General features: G+C 34.3%; 1 protein-coding gene across 1 annotated transcript in view; it reads right to left on the minus strand.

The window, feature by feature from the left end:
• The window catches only part of diaph3 (diaphanous-related formin 3), a 459,783-nt gene that overhangs the window by 238,324 nt on the left and 200,741 nt on the right, over positions 1 to 20,718 (minus strand). Inside the window, exons 10-15 of the mRNA XM_088603117.1 lie at positions 17,239 to 17,349; positions 16,828 to 16,946; positions 15,474 to 15,590; positions 9,341 to 9,459; positions 9,150 to 9,214; positions 2,875 to 2,979 (exon numbers count right to left, since the gene is read on the minus strand). Coding sequence (XP_088459243.1) covers positions 2,875 to 2,979; positions 9,150 to 9,214; positions 9,341 to 9,459; positions 15,474 to 15,590; positions 16,828 to 16,946; positions 17,239 to 17,349 — 636 coding nt within the window. The remainder of the gene's footprint in view (positions 1 to 2,874; positions 2,980 to 9,149; positions 9,215 to 9,340; positions 9,460 to 15,473; positions 15,591 to 16,827; positions 16,947 to 17,238; positions 17,350 to 20,718) is intronic.

The following is a 20,718-nucleotide window of genomic DNA, read 5'->3' on the forward strand; positions in this document are numbered from 1 at the left end:
ATGGTTCATCACATAGCACTCTACAGAACATACAACATGTAAGGCAAATGTCAAAGGACTGCTGAAGTATGAAATGTCACATCAGACTTTAAAATGAAGATTATTTCTCTTTATCTGCTTTTTTCTCCATTAAGGCAGAATATTTTATGAGGATGTCAAAACTTTTTTTCCCCCATAGACATTTTCAAAAAGCAGACAATAAGCACAAGTTAGTCTTAATCAATGTCATTAATTGTAAGCACATTTTTTTACACTTTACAGCCACCATCACCAATGATGATCAATGAATAATTTTGCTGTGTGCTGTCCCAGTACGAAAAACAGTCTTCTTTTTCTTGACTACCACTGTTTATCTATATCTTGAATAAACCAACATCACAGTATCTCAAATATATTTAATGCTGATCGTTGCCCATCCAAAATCGTACCAGTTTCAAATGTTTACCTATTTTGAGCCTAAACTTCTAAAAATTATATACATCAAAAAGACTGATAATAATTCCAATTTGGAGCATTAATGTCAAAGTGTATTAAAGATACGAAAAACATGTCATTGAAGTAAGAGGGGGTTCTACTGGCTGATCTGAATAACTGCTGCATATAAAGTTCCCATTGCAATAGCAAAACCTATGTATATTCATTCAATCATAAACCTTGTCTTCTTTATCTCCTGATTGTTTGGGACTGAAAGCTGTTTAAATAATCCTTGTCATTTAATTCCACATTGATGGATCAGCTCATTGATGAAATACTGGTAAACTCCCAGGAATAATGAGCTTCAGGTGAACTGTGAGATAAAGCTTATTTTCTGAATCTATATTTTACAGGGCAAAAAGTCATTGATTAATTTGTATCACAGATGTTTCCTTGAAAGCTTCTGTATTCCGCAATTTAAAGGTTTTGGATCAATAACAACAAAGACTTCAACATGTCAAAAATACAGTTACCTGCTCATATTATTTTCTAGGTCAAAAAAAGTATGATACTTCGACAAGAACAAAGAAATCTGTCTCTTTTAATACAATAACGAACATAAGGCTATTCAAAACATTAAGATAGTTTTCTTTTTTGCAGCTTTTCCTTCTGAAGTTTGTTTCCAAGAGTGGTGCACCAGCTTTTGTTTCACCATAATTAACAAGTGATTTTTCATGGTTGATGACCAGAACTTCTTTCCAATGTACTGTACATCTGGTGCTGATAGATACTTGGAGAGCAGTGATGATGATAAATGGCTCCTAGATAGCTACAGGGAACTTGAAGGTACAGTAGGAAACAGTCTGTGTTGATTCTGAAAACCTGAGACTGATCATCAGCAAGAAAACAATGATGATGCGCAGACAGCAGTGAGAGCTTTCAGGTCACACATAGCAAAAAGCAGTCTGAGTTATGGTAACCCAAGCTTCACAAACATATCTCATCTTTTTAATCTTGTGCAATGACAGTTCTTCTTTCAAATAAAGGGTAAATCTTGTTGTAACATCCAGGTGTATATTTATGCAGAATAGCAACTGCAGTTCCGTGCAGTGACCCCAACGTATTCGTGGACAATTATATGCATCACAAACTCCAGACTTGTACTTCTGTACCCCATGAAGCTATTTTTCAACACTGCATTAGCATTGTATATAGAGTTACAACTTCAAAATGTTGATCATACATATGAATAGAATCCTTACATTTTTTATTGTCCAAATGTCAGTTTTCATCATGCATCAATACTTATATATTTAACAACAAAGAAATAGTTATTATTTTTACAATTGATTTTTTTTGTGTAGTCATTATTTTTATGTAAACAATTTAAAGTAAGCTAAAAGGGCACACTGTAATAAGTGTCTTTAGTGATCAACACATTTTGACTACATTTTATTTTTTCAAAGGTAAAATCAAACATTGCAACCAGAGCAACAAAGCTCCATACACTGTATAGTACAGAGCAAATGATTTATTGATCTGTGCAACAGCTTTAGATTAAAGACTCACAAAAGGTCATTCATGGTCTCTTTGCAGCTACAACCTCTTGAGGTACAAAACCTATATTGAATTTACCAGAGAGCTTGTTGCTAGCCAAGTCTAAGAATGCATTCTAACATTGATAAAGAAAGGAATCTGCAATTCTATGTTTCATTACAAGTAAGGGGAAGACGGCAAGAGTGGACAAAATAGCAAATAATTCACTGTTTTTTCCTACTTTGCTCTACTACTGTGCAAAAAGGTTAGCAGCATTAACAATATTTGCACTTTGGAAAAATGTACAGAGGCAACACTTTCTGAAAATGTAAATTTTGTGTAGTGAGTTAATGAGCCCAGGAGCAATTTCAAGGAAATTTCAGGTAAAATAGCAATAACACTTACTTTTTGCACGGTAAATCAGTCCAGGGAACATGCACCATAGTTAACGACAGACTCTGAGTTCAATTGAGCATTTGTTAAAATGTGTTTACTTTACGAAATTGAAAAATTATCAGAAAAAAAGTTCTCATTCAGCTGAGAGTTATCTTTCATTGCAGGATAGTGCAGCCTGAGGTAAGACTGAATAAATTGCTTTAAGAACAATTTCCTTCGTTGGGATAAAGATCAGTGATTAAAGGCAAAGTGAGGAGCGGCAGTGTCTATAACCTTTCTGCTTAATTACTTGGGAAGTGTTTGATGCAGAAAGCAACAACCCAACACTAACCAATATATATATATATTTTTAAATGTAATCAATATTAATTATAAGCAGCAAAAGCAATTAATTTAACACATGGAAATCTAATTAAGTTTATTAGAACATTCTGAAAACAAAGAGTGACAAAATTATACTCATCATTAAAAAGCACTTATTTATATAAAAAAGTCAGATATTTTGGAAATCAATAAACTATGTATTACCTGTGATCTAAACGCTTGCACTTCCATTTCTAGTTCATTGATTTTTTCTTCCTTTTTCTCCAATTGAGCTTGGACTTCTTGTCGAGCCATAAATTCTTCATCAAACTGAAAGACAAAATGACATCATTAGCTTCTTGTCAAGGACACACCATTATCTAGATTTAAAAATAAACGGTTCCATTTTAGTAGTTTCCCCTTACGTGCTTTGGTGGTTCTGATACATTTAATTATATTTCAACCAAAGCTGGGGAAAAATGGAGAACGGAGTATGAACACCTTAAAACCTGATCTACCTCTGCGGTCTATTTTGTCTGAGCGAAATACCTAACATTTCTAGCACAAGAAGAGATCAGTACCTTATTTTCTTCATCTCATGCAAAAATGCCAAGCTATCTACATTGGTGAAACAGGAAGGAAACTGGGAGACCACTTCAGGGAACATGTTAGTTCAGCTCAGTTCAGTTTATTGTCATATGCACAAGTGCAATGAAATGCGTATTTGGATGTATGCTCCAGTACAAAGAATACAAAGACATTAAGGAAACAAAACAAACAAACACAGAACAGCAGCACTAACAACAACAGGTTAAATAACATACATCTTAGGAAAAAAACACATCAATGTGAGCCAGTGCTAGGGGGTAGAGTTCAGTAATTATAATTGAATTGCTTAAAGTTATACAGCACTTTTCTGAACACTCCACTCAAAGAGCTGTACAGGTAAAGGTGACTCCCCTCAACCTGGATGATGCAATGGCAGTCATAGTGCACCAGAACGCTCACCACACATCAGCTATTAGTGGGGAGCAGAACAGAGTAATTAAGCGAATTCATAAAGGGGATTATTAGGAGGTCATGATTGGTCCAAAGGGAAATTTGGCCAGGATTAGTGTTTTCAAGAAACACCCTTGGATTTTTAATGACCACAGAGAGTCAGCACCTCAGTTTCACGTTTCATCCAAAGGACGGCGCCTTTCTACAGTACAGTGTCCCCGTCACTATACTGGGGCATTAAGACCTACAGATGCAGCCATTCAAAATGCGCAGGCGATCCCGCATTATTTTGCGGTGCGCTTTACGCAGTCTACCGCAAGTTACCGTAAATTCTCCTATAATACCGCAACTAAAATAATAGTATCCGGAATTTCCACAAGGTGGAGCTAATAAAGCTCAACCTCTCATGTTTGAGCTGTCGCCATCAAAGTCTTTAACGAAGATATTACTAATAGTATTAATAATGAATGACCTTGGACAAGCTGTAAACTCAAAGTATTGCCCTGGTCCACATTCTTTTTTTCATTGACCATCTTTGTAAAAATAACACCAAAGCATTTCGCAATCACGCATTTGTTTCCAATCATGCAAAGTACAGTAATTTTTGAGAATCGATTCACCATGCCTTTCACATGCTCATAAAAGAGACTGATTTAGGAACATAAACATATTACCGTATGCAAACTGTACTGTATACAGTATGTATATGTATATTTAATGTCTTAACTGTGCCCGTTTAAGTATTGAATATTTATATGGAATTTTACCACTGAAGGGAAATCTTAGTACCTGAGCATAAAAAGAATAGGAGCATACTGTAACGCGTGTGAAGGCCATAAACGATATTAATTTTGGAACTTAAACATACAGTATATGGCTGGTCTCGGTACTTTAAAGAAAACATACACACCGGTATTCCATTTTTCCCTAAACATTTTAAGCATCGAAGTCTTTAACTAACGTGATACCGGAGTCAACAAGCATACTTTTAGAATTTGATTAAAGGGGAATATAATATGGAATCGCGTATCTAAAGAAATTAATAACGATATAATTATAATCATGTACAGCAACACAAGAATAGTACACACTGTACATTGTCTGTTGATAATGTTTCTGTAGTGCTTTTTCAGCACTCTGCATGTGACCTTGCCGGTGGAGCTGTGGGTTAGGTTCCAGACATCACACGGTCTGTGATCGAATCCCGCTGGAGCCATGAATTTTTTTTAACAAACATTTCTTTGAAAAAATGAAATGTTTCCCTGACTCAGAGATTAAATAAAACCTCACTCGCACCAAACAAATTTATATTTCTAAATATCACAACATGATCGAATTTAAGTCATTTTAATAACAATGAATAGTCACCTAGGCGTTACAATATAAACATTTATATTGATTTAAATCGCGTTTTGATTTAAATCGCAAACGTGGGTTTAAATATGTGTTTTTTTATTCACAATCAGACAAATGCAACATAAATTGATATATTTGTCTTCTAAGTATCTTAAACTTTCAGCATAGCTTTCTCCCCGTTTAGATTTATTTTTCTTGGGATCAAACGTGGAAAAATTAGATTGTAATCGTTTTTATTTTTTGAATACATTTTAGAAAAGTGTAATCTATACTAAAAAGCTGTATACCACCTGCTATAAAGATACATATTGTAATACTTTCGGGTTCGGATAGGACAGACACAAGAACTCAGACTTGAAGAATTAAAGCAAGTTAAAGCCTTGATTTTATATATCACCTTTAAAACTGGCATCTCAGAGCAAAGTAAATACCCAACACTGATTGTACCCATCTGTCAAGCTAATAAAGCACCTTGAATTGAATTGAGAGAGAGAGAGATTTAAACTGCGACATTTATCATTCAACCAGAGCTCGAAATATCACAAGGATCTCAAGAGCACAGCAAAGACTGTATTAAAAGTATACTAGTGACAAACTAGTATACTTTAGATCTTTTTTTCTGAACCGGGGAAAATCTGATCATGTTTCTCTATAACAATAATAAAAAACATTAGTTTACATATCACCTTTATGTGATATCACCTTAAGGACAGCACAAACAAGGGTTAATTGCACAATGGACCGCGCAAAGAAATGTAAAATAGTCTTCTTTAGGTGTGAGGGCAGGAGTTGATCGCAGAAGGCATAATCAGCAAATTAGGAAAACAAAGAACAGGACAGGCGAGACGTTTATCCAGAGAGCGAGTGATCAGAAAAAGCAACAGCTGTTACGCCCAGGTTTTACGCTCTCTCTCTGCTGAATAAATAAAAGCATTTTATTAGAAACGCGTTTGCGTTTGTCTGGGTATTTACTTTGTAATCTGTGGTTTACATCTACTGTATTGCTTTGAGATGCCACTTTTAAAGGTGATATGTAAAATAATGTTTATTATTATTGTTATAGAGAAACATGATCAGATTTTCCCCGGTTCCGAAAAAAGACGATTAAAATCTGTAATCTTTCCACTTGTATGTCATCGGAAAATACAAGAAGTTTCTGCTTTGTGTAAGGATGATATCAAAAAGTAATCTACAGTAAGTGGTGAGAAAGCTGTGCTCCTCAAAGTGCTTTACAGGATAAAAACAATAACAACAATAGTATTAGGCTGGGCAAATGATTTTTTTATAGAAATACAAAATGAGTTATAATGATGTGTTCCGGCTTAGACATTAACGAGTACAACCCCCCTCTCTGCGGGAGTGCTGGCTGTGACGAATTAAACCAGTTTCACAGGTATTTTCAAAGTAGCAGGGGGCGAGATTTCCAGCGAAAGACACCTCCCCCTTCCAAAACCAAGGAAGTACAGTACTTACTAGTTAAGAAAGCTAGGCTCCTCAATGAAATCGCTTTAACATGCTAATGCATTGGTGTAACAGTCCGGTAGAAATTAAAATTCATTCTATACAGCAATCGTATATTTGGGTACTGTTTCATAAAACTTTCATGCTTAAAATGTTTAGGAAGAAATGGAAGACTGGTGTGTATTTTTCCTTAAACTACCAAGACCAGCCATACACAGTACAGTTTACGTACATACAGTAATGTTTATGTTCCTAAATTAATATAATTTATGACCTTCAGATGCGTTATGCTCCTCTTCTGTTTATGCTCAGCTACTTAAATTTCCCTTTAGTGGTAAAATTCCATATAAATATTCAAAACTAAGCGGATTAAAATGTGCACAGTAAAGACATTAAATGATTAAATCTTTTCACTGCCAACCAATGCACCACGAGTGCCCCTGTCGGTCATTTTGGCCAGCCAATCACTTACCACGGTGCCCTGCGGTGACCCGCGGTGGCTTGTGGGTAGTTTACCATACCGCGGGTTTGTACCACGCATTTTGAATGGCTGCATCTGTACACAGGCCACAGGGTGAGCGGCCCCTGCTAGCCCGTCTAACACCTCTTCCAGCAGCAACCTTAGTTATTCCCAGGAGGTCTCCCATCCAGGTACTGACCAGGCTCACACATGCACAGCTTCAGTGGGTTGCCCGTTGTGATATGGTAATCTGACAGTTTGTGGGAAGAAACGGTCTCTGAACCTGGATGTACATGCCTTTATGCTCCTATAATGCTTATCAGAGAAAAGGGGGAAAAAATGAGAAACCAGGATGACTGGTTCAAAGATCTCTCCAAGCCTCAAAGTTTCTCATTTCACCACTAACAGCCATGATCATACTTTTCTCTCCGTCTGCATTCTCAAAGAGGGGTTTCGAACTCCTATTGCAGAAAGACATCCCAAACCAAAGCTGTCCTGAAACAAGAATCACACCTCTCCCTTCTCTCAATGACAGACTAGTTTCCTTCTAATCCTCTCTATTCATTTGCAGATCTCGGCTTCACACCACCTGAGTGTCCACTCTGCTTCTTTCCTGCTCCACTCCTGGCTTTTGTTCTCCCATGCTTTATCACCTGCTGATTTTTCACCCTTTTCACACCTGAAGAAGGCTCCAAAGCCAAAATGTTGTTTCTTTTCTTCTCTTTTCATCATGGAATAAACCTTTACTTGTTCCTTTACGGCCTATGCATGCTGACACAGCTACCTTCTTGTATATTTTAATTGACTTCCAGCATGCTGACCTCTGTCTTCTAGATCCCCCTTGTGATTTAAATAGGTATATTTTAAGAATCTCCAAGAGCTCTTGAATGAACCACTGCAAGCTGTATAGATGTGTTTAAGCACAGCTCTTTCTGCATTCTTTTAGAATCACTGACTTGAAATAAGCAAATCCGCATATTTCCCCATTTATTTTTCTTATAGTCAAAAAGACTTTTCTGACTTACAGTATATCCCCTTGTTGCTTTCATTCTAAGATGAAAAGCAATTAAAATGCTTTTCATCTTAGAATATCAACATCCACCAATAATAAATACTATGATACACTTTTTATTGATTGTAAAACTAACAGTCCACCCCCTCTTTTCTTAAAACCACTTTGCAATTGCTAATGCAATTAGAGATGAAGGCAACATACAGTACATGTCTGCCAAAACATGCATTATCAAGCAATCCTCCCACTCGCCCCACCACACACAATGCAAGTCCACAGCACAAACAGCAGCACTGTTCCAATCAACAGAAGACAGACACTGCTCTTTCTGATACTACCACAAAACTCCCAAGATAGATACTTTATTGATCCCGTGAGGAAAATTGCAGCGCAAAAGCAGCTTAACACAGACAACACAGCAACAGTGTAACGAATGATACAATAATAATAATACAATACATACAATGCAATCTGTACAGTGAGAAGTGCGACGAGTTACTCACTGTCCAGAACACACAAAGAACAAACCAGAACAGAACAGCACACATAAAAGTCATATTGCACAATATATGAGCATTTAATCATTTAATCCAAGCATTTTAATCTGTCATATTGATCACTGTATGTAGCAAACCATGGTTTTCCCATCCATTTTCACCCATTCTTGTACTCTCATGGGAGCCACTGGCACTGTCATGTATTCACACCAAACATTTTTAAATGGGGTCATACTGTATTCAGTGGAGGATTTTGATGGATGGGAGACTCGGAAGCTAAGGTATACACAATTTAATGGAAACACTAGGTAACAATTACAAAGAAAAAATTGGTATCATTAATTATTTGACTGATAGGAAACACTGGTAACAAAACATGTACTGGGGTATACATTGTAGTCTCTAGTATTAAGATGTCACTGAAACACAGAGCTAAAAGGAAAGGGTTAAGAAACAAGTTTCATGATTCAATAAATCTAGTATACTCCACCACATATCTTTAGAATGCAATTACAAAATACCATTCTAAAAAATCAATTAGACCACCTTCTAATCTCAGAATACTGTTAATTACTAATGACTGTTTTAACGATTAGTAGCAATCTTCTTTTAATTAACAAAAGTTAAGTGGAGGCTTCTTAAATGGTCTTTTAAGCAGAACTACTTATTAAAGAATAAATACTGCATAGTGGAGAAAATAAATGAGAATACTTGCCTTCTGTTCCAATTCTGAAACTCTCTGTTCATATTCTTCTGTTCTGGCTTTATCAACACACACATCTGCCAATATAGGTGAAATTTTAGTTATCAAAGCAATGTAAGATGTGCATGCAGAATGTCGCTTCATACTTATCGGTTCTAATAAAAAATCAGATCTTAAAAAGTAGTGTAAACAATGAGACATACCTATAAGGTGACTGAAGTCCACATCTAGGCGCTTCCGGTATGTAAAATCAGGATCTGTACCACTGCGATGTAACACTATCTGAGAGATGCACTCTTCTATTATCTTGAAATACTGAGGCCTGTAAGTAAATAAAATAATTCAATTATTAATGACTAAAATTGTTTATATTTTAGACTGAGAGACTAAAACTTACAGTAGTTAAGGACTGGAAGAAAGTACAAAACAGCCCAACACTGGGTAAAATAAAATGCCTCATACAATAATCATTGAACAAATTTAAATCCATGAACAAGTATTTTAATAAACATTGAAGATATGTACGTTTAACATCACAGGACATTAATAACTGAGCAAAAGTAATTGGAGAGCAATAGGTCATTTTTTCTCTAATCATAAACAATGTTTTTAATAACTACGAATTAAATAGAACTCTTCTATTTAAATTAATTATTCTACAGGGTAGGATTTCCACTCTTCATTGTCCGGCATTCAATGCTATATTCAAAACCAAATGTTTCAGCTGGAAAAAACTTGATTAGAGATAAAAAACAAGACAAACCACAGCTTATACTGGTTATACAACACAATTTATTATGCTCAGACAAAATCAATAAAGAACACCAGCCACTTTATCTTTGCTGCAGGTTAATGGAGCTTCATGACACACCTGTTTTTCCATGGCATTCACCTTAATACTACTGACTGAAGGAAGGTGGCGTAGTGCTTTAAGTAAAGGAAACCTATGCTCAATAAATACAAAATTGTACAATAAATTAGGAATACCACAAAAGTTCTGTTTTGTATATACTTGAAGCAAACATAAGGTAAAAGTGTTGTCTCTTATATAATTCTTTCCTTTTTTGTAGTTTCAGTGCTTAATTAAGCTTCAAAATGTCTTTGATTTCTCTCATAAATATATTAAGCAGTAAAAAGGTCCTCAAGCTTAATAATGTGCTGAAAAAAAAGATAGAGAAATAAAGAAAAACAATTTTACGTCTTGTCCAGCTATTTAATAGCATATGGTAATGTTAATTTGCTAAGAAAATGAAGTGCTATAATTGGCAGCACTGAATACTCTAAAACTTCAAGCTGGCAGAATTAAAAAAAAAATTACCTAATTACTGCCAAGTTATTGTGAGTCAATATGACGTTTATTTTAATTGTAATTACAGTACTTGCAAAGTATACTATTGACTAAATGAATGTTTTAACAAGTTAGCTTTAAGTCTCTACTGAAATTAAATCTGTTACAGCAGTGTAAATGTAAACTTTATATGTATTATTTGGATGGACATACAGTATACACTCAAATCATCAAAATGCATAGGTTCTAATATTAGTTGCATTTAAATGCTTTTTTAGAATATATATGCAATGGTTCAAGTAGGTAGCTGCGTCAGCATGCGTAGGCTGCAAAGGAACAAGTAAAGATTTATTCCATGCTGAAAAGGGAAGAAAATAAACAGTTTGGCTGTGGAGACTTCTTCGAGTATAAAGGAACCTTTACTTGTCCCTACATATGCTGTTTACAACGGATACAAAACTATTGTATATCTTATATGTGTATATGATATGTACTGTATCCACGCACTTTTAAAGTAAAACATTTTGTAATTTCCATGTCTTCACAGAGGGTTAGAATCTTAACATTTGAAGTCAAGTGGTTATCTGTGCATGTTATTTCATTTAATAAAAAACTTAGAAACCAAAACTGCAAGTTCCTCGCATACCTTCAACAGTAACATTGATACTATATATGGAGTCCTGAGATGTGTCTTGGGGGTAGTTCCCATGATCTAACAGCGTAATCATTATTAAAAGTCTTAGTCACTCATTTTTAATTAGTGGCTCAATATGTACAATGGAGGGGATTAAACTAGAACATTGGTAAGCAATTAAGTTTCTGATTGAAGAAGGGGAAAAACAAAGAGATCTATTAAATACTGGAAATTGTTAATTGGTATTCTTCATGTCCCTGTCATCGCAAACACACAAGTAATTTTAACTATAAATACTTTAAGTGGGACAAGTAATCCTTTAAAGATACCGTAATCTGCATTTTTGCAAACCAGCCAAACTTTTCTCTCTTGAAAGTTATAAAAAGATATGCACTATGGCTTTGACCAATCAATGAATGAAAGCTTCTACCGTTGCCTATAAAAATGTTATTAAAGAAGATGCACACATTTTCTGAAAAAAAACTTGCAACTCCAAAGTTGTTCACGCTACCTCAAAATAAATCCAATTTGAAACTAGGCAGGGAAATTGCTCATTTTCAAGGTTTGTTTTGGGGATGAAAATATCAGTTCATCACTGTATTCCTAAATGAAAACAGCCTATTCAGCAGAAAATGGGGCATCTCAATCTTCCAAAACCAAATTATGGACAATGCTAAAAAATGAAGGTTACAGCAAAAAATGTTTGTGACAAAGCTGTTAAAAAATCTTTTCAAAAAGAAAAACATTACTGCAGAAATATAGAAATTGAAATATTTACAGAATGTACAGAATGCTTCATCTTTCCAACAGTACTTGCCCACAAGGTTCTGGCTACCACCAAGGAGTTGGATTTTGAAGCGAATCATCCACCATGTAGCCTTAATCTGTCCCCAGTGACTATTTCCTCTTCACAAGTTAGGAAAAGAGATTGCATAGAACATTTTTAAATGAAAAACTCAGTGTGTGGGTCTGGGAGATTTGAGGAACATGATGGTGATTTCTATCACAAAGCACTAATATCACTCGAATCTACAAAAAAACTTGTATTGATTCAGTCTTCAATTAAAGTGGTGTGAGCAACAATTAGGGAAGTCATCATAATAGCGTATACTTAAAAAAGACAAGACTGGTAAGGTTCAATTTCAAATTGGAGATTGGGACAATTTCAGAAAAGCACAATAAGAAGAAATAAGACAAAGATTAATAAAATAAATGGGCCAGGCATGAAATGAATAAAAACTGTTGGCAAAGATATTTCGAAGCACAGAACAATTTTATCCTACAAATAAATCAATGTAAGGAACGCAATGGCTAAAATGGTTAAATATAAGAAGAGTAAAAGGAGAAAGAAAGCACTTAAAGTATTCAAAAATAACAAGATCTAGTAAAGGAAAGGGAATACCGATCTGTAATCAGGTGCTAAAATAAATATACAAATGGAAGCCACCTTTCTATTAGCACTGCAACAACAGAAGAAAAGCAAAGGACTAAGTAATAATATATATTTTTTAATTAAGATGATGGCAGGATATGGCTGATGTATTTGAGTATTTCATTTAGTTGACAGGCACAGATGATAACTGTAATATTACTATTAAGTACCCATCAATACAAAGGGCGACAAAACTGAACCAAGTAACTCTAAGTAATACATCTAAACTATGGGTTAATCTCTACAGCAATAAAAGATTCTAGGGGATAGTCACCATGGATATAGAGAAGGACCATGGATATTTCGATGACTAAGTTGCTATTACTCTTTCAACAGGAAATAGGTTTAATGGTTCAATGGTTACTAACAGAGCATACAGAATGATATAGTACAGTATATGATTTAAGTCAAAAGACATTCAATAAGGTTCCTCATAAAAGACACTTAAATTGCACGCAGCAGACATTCAAGGCAATGCATGTACTTTAATTAAGAATTGGTTAACGGAAAGAAAACAGGGTAAATAGGTAAAAGGGTAAAACAAAGGGAAAATAATCAAATCACAGTGATGTAATTAGCAGAGTATTCATGGATCTGTAAAGGGACCACCGTTGCTCTTAATTTATATCAATGTTTTAGATTCTGCTATAGTTATAGCAAACTATCCAAGGTCAAACACTGTAGAAGATGTTGATTTAACAAATTGGGGGTGATTCTCTAGTTTTACATTGATTGTGAGTATGGTGTTAAACCATACTCACTGCTCTTTCTAAACTAGTCAAGATTGTAGATGACACCATTCTAGAAAAATGAGCAAACACTATAGAAAATGTATAAAACCAAATTTAGGGCTGGGCAAATGCCTGTCAAATGTCCTTTTTGTATGTTTATGACCTTCATGTACAAGATGTTTCATACAGGTAGCACCAACTATAAATATAAAATGTAATACATGAAGCTTGAAGAAGCTACATATGAAGCACACTTAATTGTGTACGTAGACAATATTTACATTTTCCATAAACTGCAGAAAAGCAATTAATGACACAAACAGTTAGGGTAAGCGTTAAATGTACCAAATTAAAATCAAGAGATGTAACATGAAATAAAACATAACATGAGTAAAACTACCCTATATGTACCTGTATAGTAATAATACACTAATAATAAGTAATTCAGAATACTCCATAAATTTTTAGTCACCAACATGCAAGAAATATATGGCTGCTTTGGAATCAGTCCAGATACATTTCCAGGCTAAATAGATTTCTGTAGTTCAGGTGGGTAGCTGCGTCAGTTATTCCATGCTGAAAAAAGAAGGTACACCCGAAGAAGACTCCACAGCCGAAACATTGTTTTCTTTCTTCGTTTTTCAGTATGGAATAAACCTATTACTTGTTCCTAAATAGATTTCTTATCCTGAAAGGCCAAAATAACTAAATCTTTGTGGTTTTGAACATTAAGACGATTAAGACGGAACCTAATTCAGGTATAAAAGGTCCCAAATGCAAAAACAAAGTAAATTTAGAGTCAATTCTAAAATGGAAGATGAACTGGATGTAACCAAGCTGACAAGCCATGTTATTGAGGCTGAAACTCTGCATTCATCCAAAATAAATCTAGATGATATTCCTGGATCAATTAGTTGCTGGAAAAAAAACAAAACAAACTAAACTATTCTAATGGCCTGGTAATGAGGTAGTGAAATTTGGGAAGCATTACCAAACAGTAAAAATTGATCAGAACTGTTCACTCTCATGTTAAGGTAATTACTTACTGAATAACCCTGCAAATAAATAGATATACAAACATATGTCTATATTGCTTAACTGTATACATGCAGTATTTGTATCAGTCCCAACATGACATTCACACCAAACAATAAACAAAAAATGCAAAGCTATCTATCCTTAGCAAATACTAATAATCACTATAATTTCCATTAATGTAATGTTAGAGTAATATAAGGTACACCAGAGTAAATTCAATTATTAAATACTGAAACATTTCAAGTGCTAGCTTTGAATAGTACAGATTACATACTCATTCTTTACATAAAATCATCCTTTGATTAGCTTTAGTTTCACTTCACATACCAGCTGTTGAAACCAAATATGAAAGAACCTTAACAAAACTCCAATATTACAGTTTCAAATTGTAGGAATGCAGATCTTAAGCTAATATTAAGGAAAAATTATCTTTATTGCTAATATTTTAAGAGCATAAATTAAGCAGTTAATTTATAAGGTAGAACTGTTACATACATTTAAATTATGCTACACAGCTCTTCTTTGAATAAAACATTTTTCGACAGACATTTTCTATTGTTTCTACACTCACTTTGAGAATGTTTATTCAAATAACGTGATAATTAAACGTGAAATTTGTGTCAGATTTAATTTTGTACTGTAGCAAACGAAGCCTCATATGGCTTTTCAAAGCTTTATTCTAACCATTGGGTGCAGTACAAAGCACTTGGATAACATTGGGTTTGGGCTTATAAGTAGCAAAACAAATTACACAAGAAATAATTCAATGAAAAAGGACTCAAGTAAAAAAATATATGCACAATAACCTTTTCTCATAATTTAAATAAATGTGTAATGGGTTGGGATTGTCTTTTTGGGGTCGTGCTCTTTAGATCATAGAACATAGAACAGAATTAAAAGTGGATTATTTTACCATACTATTCTTTCTGTTACATAAACAATTGTAAACAAAGGCTGTGACTGACTTATAGCTCCAAATTAAAACCTATGATACCGGTCCATGCTGTTCTGGAATGTACTCCTAAGGCCAGAATACATTTCTTTTTTTTAATGAAGACAAAAAAGGACAGTTTGGAAATGTGCAAGGCACTCATGCGTCTCCATAGCTATTTCATGTAGCAAAGTTCAGAAATTTTATCAGTTTTACCAAAGTCAAGATTCATACACAAAGTATACACAGAATTATCTTTCGCCCAATATAGGGTATCCTTACCTGATAAAATAATCATTCCTGATGAGCATCAGATGTTGCAGAATGGACAGAAAATAGCCTTCTGCACTAGTATCCTTGACTAAATTCATCACCATGTTGAAGACATCAGTGACATCAGTACACAATGTTAAAGAAAAAAAGAGCACTGGAATAATAATTGCAGTACAAAATGTGAAATTGTGTTAGAGCAATTTTGTTCTGAACATCTTGAGCGGGTTTTATATACAATGGAACGTGATTTATAACACAGTTCTACATATTAGTGGAGAAAAATTAAAGGTAAAAGTAAGCAAAAAAATGTGCTTGAGAAGGGTAAGCTATTAATTTAATAATTATAATAATAACTGCTTACACTTATACAGAGCTTTTCTGGACACTCCACTCAAAGCGCTTTACAGGTAATAGTGACTCCCCTCCACCACCACCAATGTGCAGCATCCACCTAGATGATGCGACGGCAGCCATAGTGCACCAGAACACTCCCCACACATCAGCTATTAGTGGAGAACAGAGTAATTCATAGATGAGGATTATTAGGAGGCCATGACTGGTAAGGGCCAATGGGAAATTTGGCCAGGACACCGGGGTTACACCCCTACTCTTTTCGAGATATGCCCTGGGATTTTGAATGACAGGAGAGTCAGGACCACGGTTTTATGTCTCAACCGAAGAACGGCGCCTTTTTAAATCTAGAGTTCCCGTCACTATACTGGGGCATTAGGACCTACAGAGATCACAGGGTGAGCGCCCCCTGCTGGCCCTACTAACACCTCTTCCAGCAGCAACCTTAGTTTTTCCCAGGTCTCACATCCAGGTACTGACAAGGCTCACACCTGCTTAGCTTCAGTGGGTTGCCAGTTGTGAGTTGCAGAGTGATATGGCTGCTGGCTGGTTTAAATGTGGTTTAAACTCTGACCAATATGAGAGAACAAATTAAAGAAACATTAGAATCAAACCTTTTCATTAGACACTTGAAGGAATATGATCATCCTTATAAAAGTGTAAGGTTATTAGAATATTAAAACATGGACCCACCCACTATTCCAACTCACTGCATCATAGTGATGTTTTATTGGTTAAATGTGAGACGTGTCTGACCTAAAGAAAACTGTTCTCTTGTCAGAATGTACTATTAGCAGACTGGTCAAAGAGAATATGTGGGCCTAACTAAATTTAAAGGAAAGATTATGAAAGAAATGAGTCTATCATTGAGAGCTAAGGGAAGGTGTAAATCTAGTTCTGGCTTCTGATGTCATCTTGGAGGAAAAAAGGAACTTTTAGAACCACGTTTAAGTAATTTCTCGGCTGTTTTTCAACACATAAGATAATTAAATGGGTGCAAGAAAAAGGATATTCCAATTCTGCTTTAATGTCTTCCAGACGGTGTGAAAACTCAATAATATCTTCTTCTTTGTGTTCTTCAAATACTTTAAGTTGGATGTCCAGTGCATCATTTTTGATAACATTCAGATGCTGCACATGTAAAATAAGGAAAGGAAGGAGAATAAACAGTATATAATTTAAATGTACATTATTAATGCAACAATTCAACACTGGAGTTCAGATTGGAATTTTCTTCTGTTTATAAACTGTAAAAGTGTTTAACAAATCATTTATTGAAAAAGAAGTGCTATTCTGTCCTTGTTTCAAATATTGACTCATACATATATACTCCAAAAAGATGGATAATTCTGAAAGACATTTTTTTACTCAAGTGGACAACTAATTTAAATATTAATATAGAGAAAGTCTACAGGGTACTTACCGGCAATATCTCTTTCAGTCCACATCGCATAAATTCATTTCTGATGTGAAGCCTGAAGTCCAAATCATCAGGAGATGTAACAAGAGCATTGATGAGCTGCATGCAAGCAACCTACAGCAGATAACATTCAGAAAATTAAACATTTTCAGCTTCCCCAAATATTTCATATCTCAATCTTCAATGACAGAAGGTTCCACTCTAGCACACTAAACCCCATGTTTTTTTTTCAAATTCTTTGAATGTGCAGAAAAGGTTAGCCATCACATTTTAAAAAATACCCTTCAAAGTAGTCAGGCAGCATGAATAATCAAGTCAAATTTTGCTTTTACCAGACTCACTGTTACTCCTTCCTATACAAGAAAGAAAAGTAGAATGTGTGATTGCTAGGAGTACTACCTGCTTATGAAGTCAGGCAGAACTTTAAATCTATCTGGATAATAAGTGAAATACCCTTTCAACCTATCCTTTGGTTAGGTTTACAAGTAATGTCATGAGTGAGAATTTTCCAGTTCAATGTTCATTCTCAACTCAACTATTTATAATAACAGCGAGGAAAACAATTTTATTTATATAGAAAATTGTCTCCTTCAGATAAGTTCCCAAAAGGAAAAAGATTAAACACAATCAAAGAATTAATGTAATACTTGATAATGCATATTTTAATTGATGAGAGGTAATGCTTAGAGGCATGTATTTTTATGCTTGATCTTCTATCCACAAAATTAGATGTTTTTCCATTCCTCAATAACATTCCTCTTTGTTTAGTTATAATAGTTGTGTATGTTTCACAGTTCATTCTTTGTCTTTCACAGCGGTATTTAGCATGGATGCCAATCTAATAATGCCAATCTAATTTCACATGCAATATTTGGTAATGAATCAACATATCTATATCATATCTATTTAATATATTGATGTATTTGTAATTTATCTATACATACATTAACTTGAATTCTAGGGAGAAAACAGTACTTCAAGTTTCCAATACTCATTTTCACTAAACATCAAGTTCAAGTTTATTGTCATTACACTCATATACAGGTACATGGTATAATGAAATGCTATTTAGCTAGCTCTCAGACGATAAGTAGCACAAAAAAAACAACAATACAATTGTATAATAAAAGAAAGACAGAGACAACAGGCAGTGTGCAAAACAACATCAGATCTGCAAAAACATACATCAACAGAATGAAATAAAGGATAGAAAATTATGGAGAGTGAGCTTCTTGACATGTGAGGTAGAGGTAGATTTCAATGTGTGTTTGAGTTTTTGGCAAGAAAGAAGGCACTGTGAGGTTCAGATCGTAGGTGAGAGAGGCTGGTTTAATAGTTTGATAGTGCGGGGGTAAAAACTGTCTGTGGCTAGGGTGTGTGGTGATCAATAATTACTAACACTTTCTTAAATAGTTAATAATTATGAAAAAAATATAATTATGGAAATGCTTATTTTAGGAGACCTATAACCATTCCCTGTTTACTCTATGTGGTATTAAGTCCTGTATTTGCAAATTCACCCTCGCAGGCTAACCCTCACCAATACTGAGATTTTACTGTACAAAGTAACTCGGTGACCACCTAGATATTAAAGTCTGTGAAAACATTACCTCCCAAAACAGAATAACTTTTTGGACTAAATTACTAAATACTTGTTTCTCCCTAAAGAGCAGAAAAAGCCATATTCTATTACATGTTTATAAAGTGAAATTTTACATTTTATAAAGCCTGGCATGTTCATGTTTTTTGGCAATATAACACATCTAAGAGTAATGACGTGGTCATGTTCTTCTGGTCTGTAGGTCTGAGCTGCACAAATACTAATGGAACAACTGTTTATTACAGAAAAACTCCTGTAAATTAGGAAATTAGCCTCTTTCTTAAGTTTAATTTCATTTAATTCTCATTAATGGCATTTCAAATTGCTTGCATGAAACATTACAAACGTATACAAGGTTCTTTCCTATCCACCTTTCCAAGGTTTTTCCTAAGGTAAATGTGTACTGTTATTGCAAGTGTTCTATGCATAGATGATACAATGTGCTACTGAAGTAAAATCCATTCTTGAGAATGTTTCCCTAGGGTCAATTTACTTTTACATTTTATGATATCTTTAATAAATATGCGCTCAATTTAAAAGCTACAGGAATTTAAAAAAATAACTTTCTGTAGCTACTGTATTGTAAAATTCTAATGTTATGTTCAGTGTGCATGAGAGAATTACATATCTACAAACGTGGAAATAAATCCATCTGCTACTGGACTTTGGGGCAAACTCTAAGTACATTATGTTAATATGAGCTTTTCTTGTTATGCTAAAGTGTTTTAAGACCAGAAAATCAACTTTTACTATTTTTTTTTATTACAATACCATGGGCTTGGTTGTATGTCCTGTGCAGATTTGTTAATCCTAACACTATAGTTGAAATTCTGGCTATTGTAAATGTTACTAACAAAAATGCTTTTGACTGTCTTTCATTGACTTTCTCTTCCTTGAAGTGATTATCATTAAATGTTCAACTTCACTGCCTTAGGTTCTTTAGTTAACCTTTTGTCTTTTACAGTTATAAAGTTATCAAAGTTTTAAGCAACAAATGAACAAGAGGTTACCTACTTCATAATACACTACCCACGTCTGACAATTTTCCATTTAGTAACTATGCAATTAATTACAATTGGTTTAAAAATACATAATAAGTTATGTAAAAATACAATAAGCTTGTTTTTAGATGATTTAGAACAATTGTTACAAATACAAATTCAAGTTGTTAAAGACTCTTATTGTGATGATGAGTATGTTAAACTACAATTATTAGTTAAAATCTGTGCATGCTGTAAATACCACAACAGGTACAACAGTTGTGTTAGAAAATACATTAAATGAGAATGCCTACAACACTTAAATACTGAAAATTATTTTTGAGTTTTAACTACCTGTATAATGAAGGAATGGTGGAAGTTTTAAATAAAACCTGCATTACCAACAAGGAAACATTCAGAAATGTAATCCATAACATGTCACAAACATTAAGTTTTAAACATTAACCAATAGCAAAGGATAAATAACTTTGTTGTGTCTTTGCTCTCAGTTTTATGTAGGACACTTGAAACCTGATCTCAAATACATGTACTCAAGCACTCTCAAATCAGATGTCAGCATTTCTACGTTAAAGTAAATATTTGTTCCAATGGTTTTTATGTCTTATGATAAGGGCACTACCAAATTCATAGCCATGAAAAATGTGACACAAACCAAGAAATCTGATCTTCAGTCTATAATGAAATCCAGTAAATTTATTTATTACACGTTTTCATTATTGGTTTCATTTTTTAAAAAAAGTTAAAATACCACCCTTGCTTTGCTCACTATTCCTTTTTGGGCACTTGGTTCATAGGGCAGTAGTCTTATTGGATGAGGAAGGCAGAATCAAGAAAATCTCTCTTCCCACAAATCACACCCCATCTGCTCATGTAGCAAACATG

The sequence above is a fragment of the Lepisosteus platostomus genome, chromosome 2, assembly GCF_059453375.1.
Source record: "Lepisosteus platostomus isolate fLepPlt1 chromosome 2, fLepPlt1.hap1, whole genome shotgun sequence".
Taxonomy (NCBI): Eukaryota; Metazoa; Chordata; class Actinopteri; order Semionotiformes; family Lepisosteidae; genus Lepisosteus; species Lepisosteus platostomus.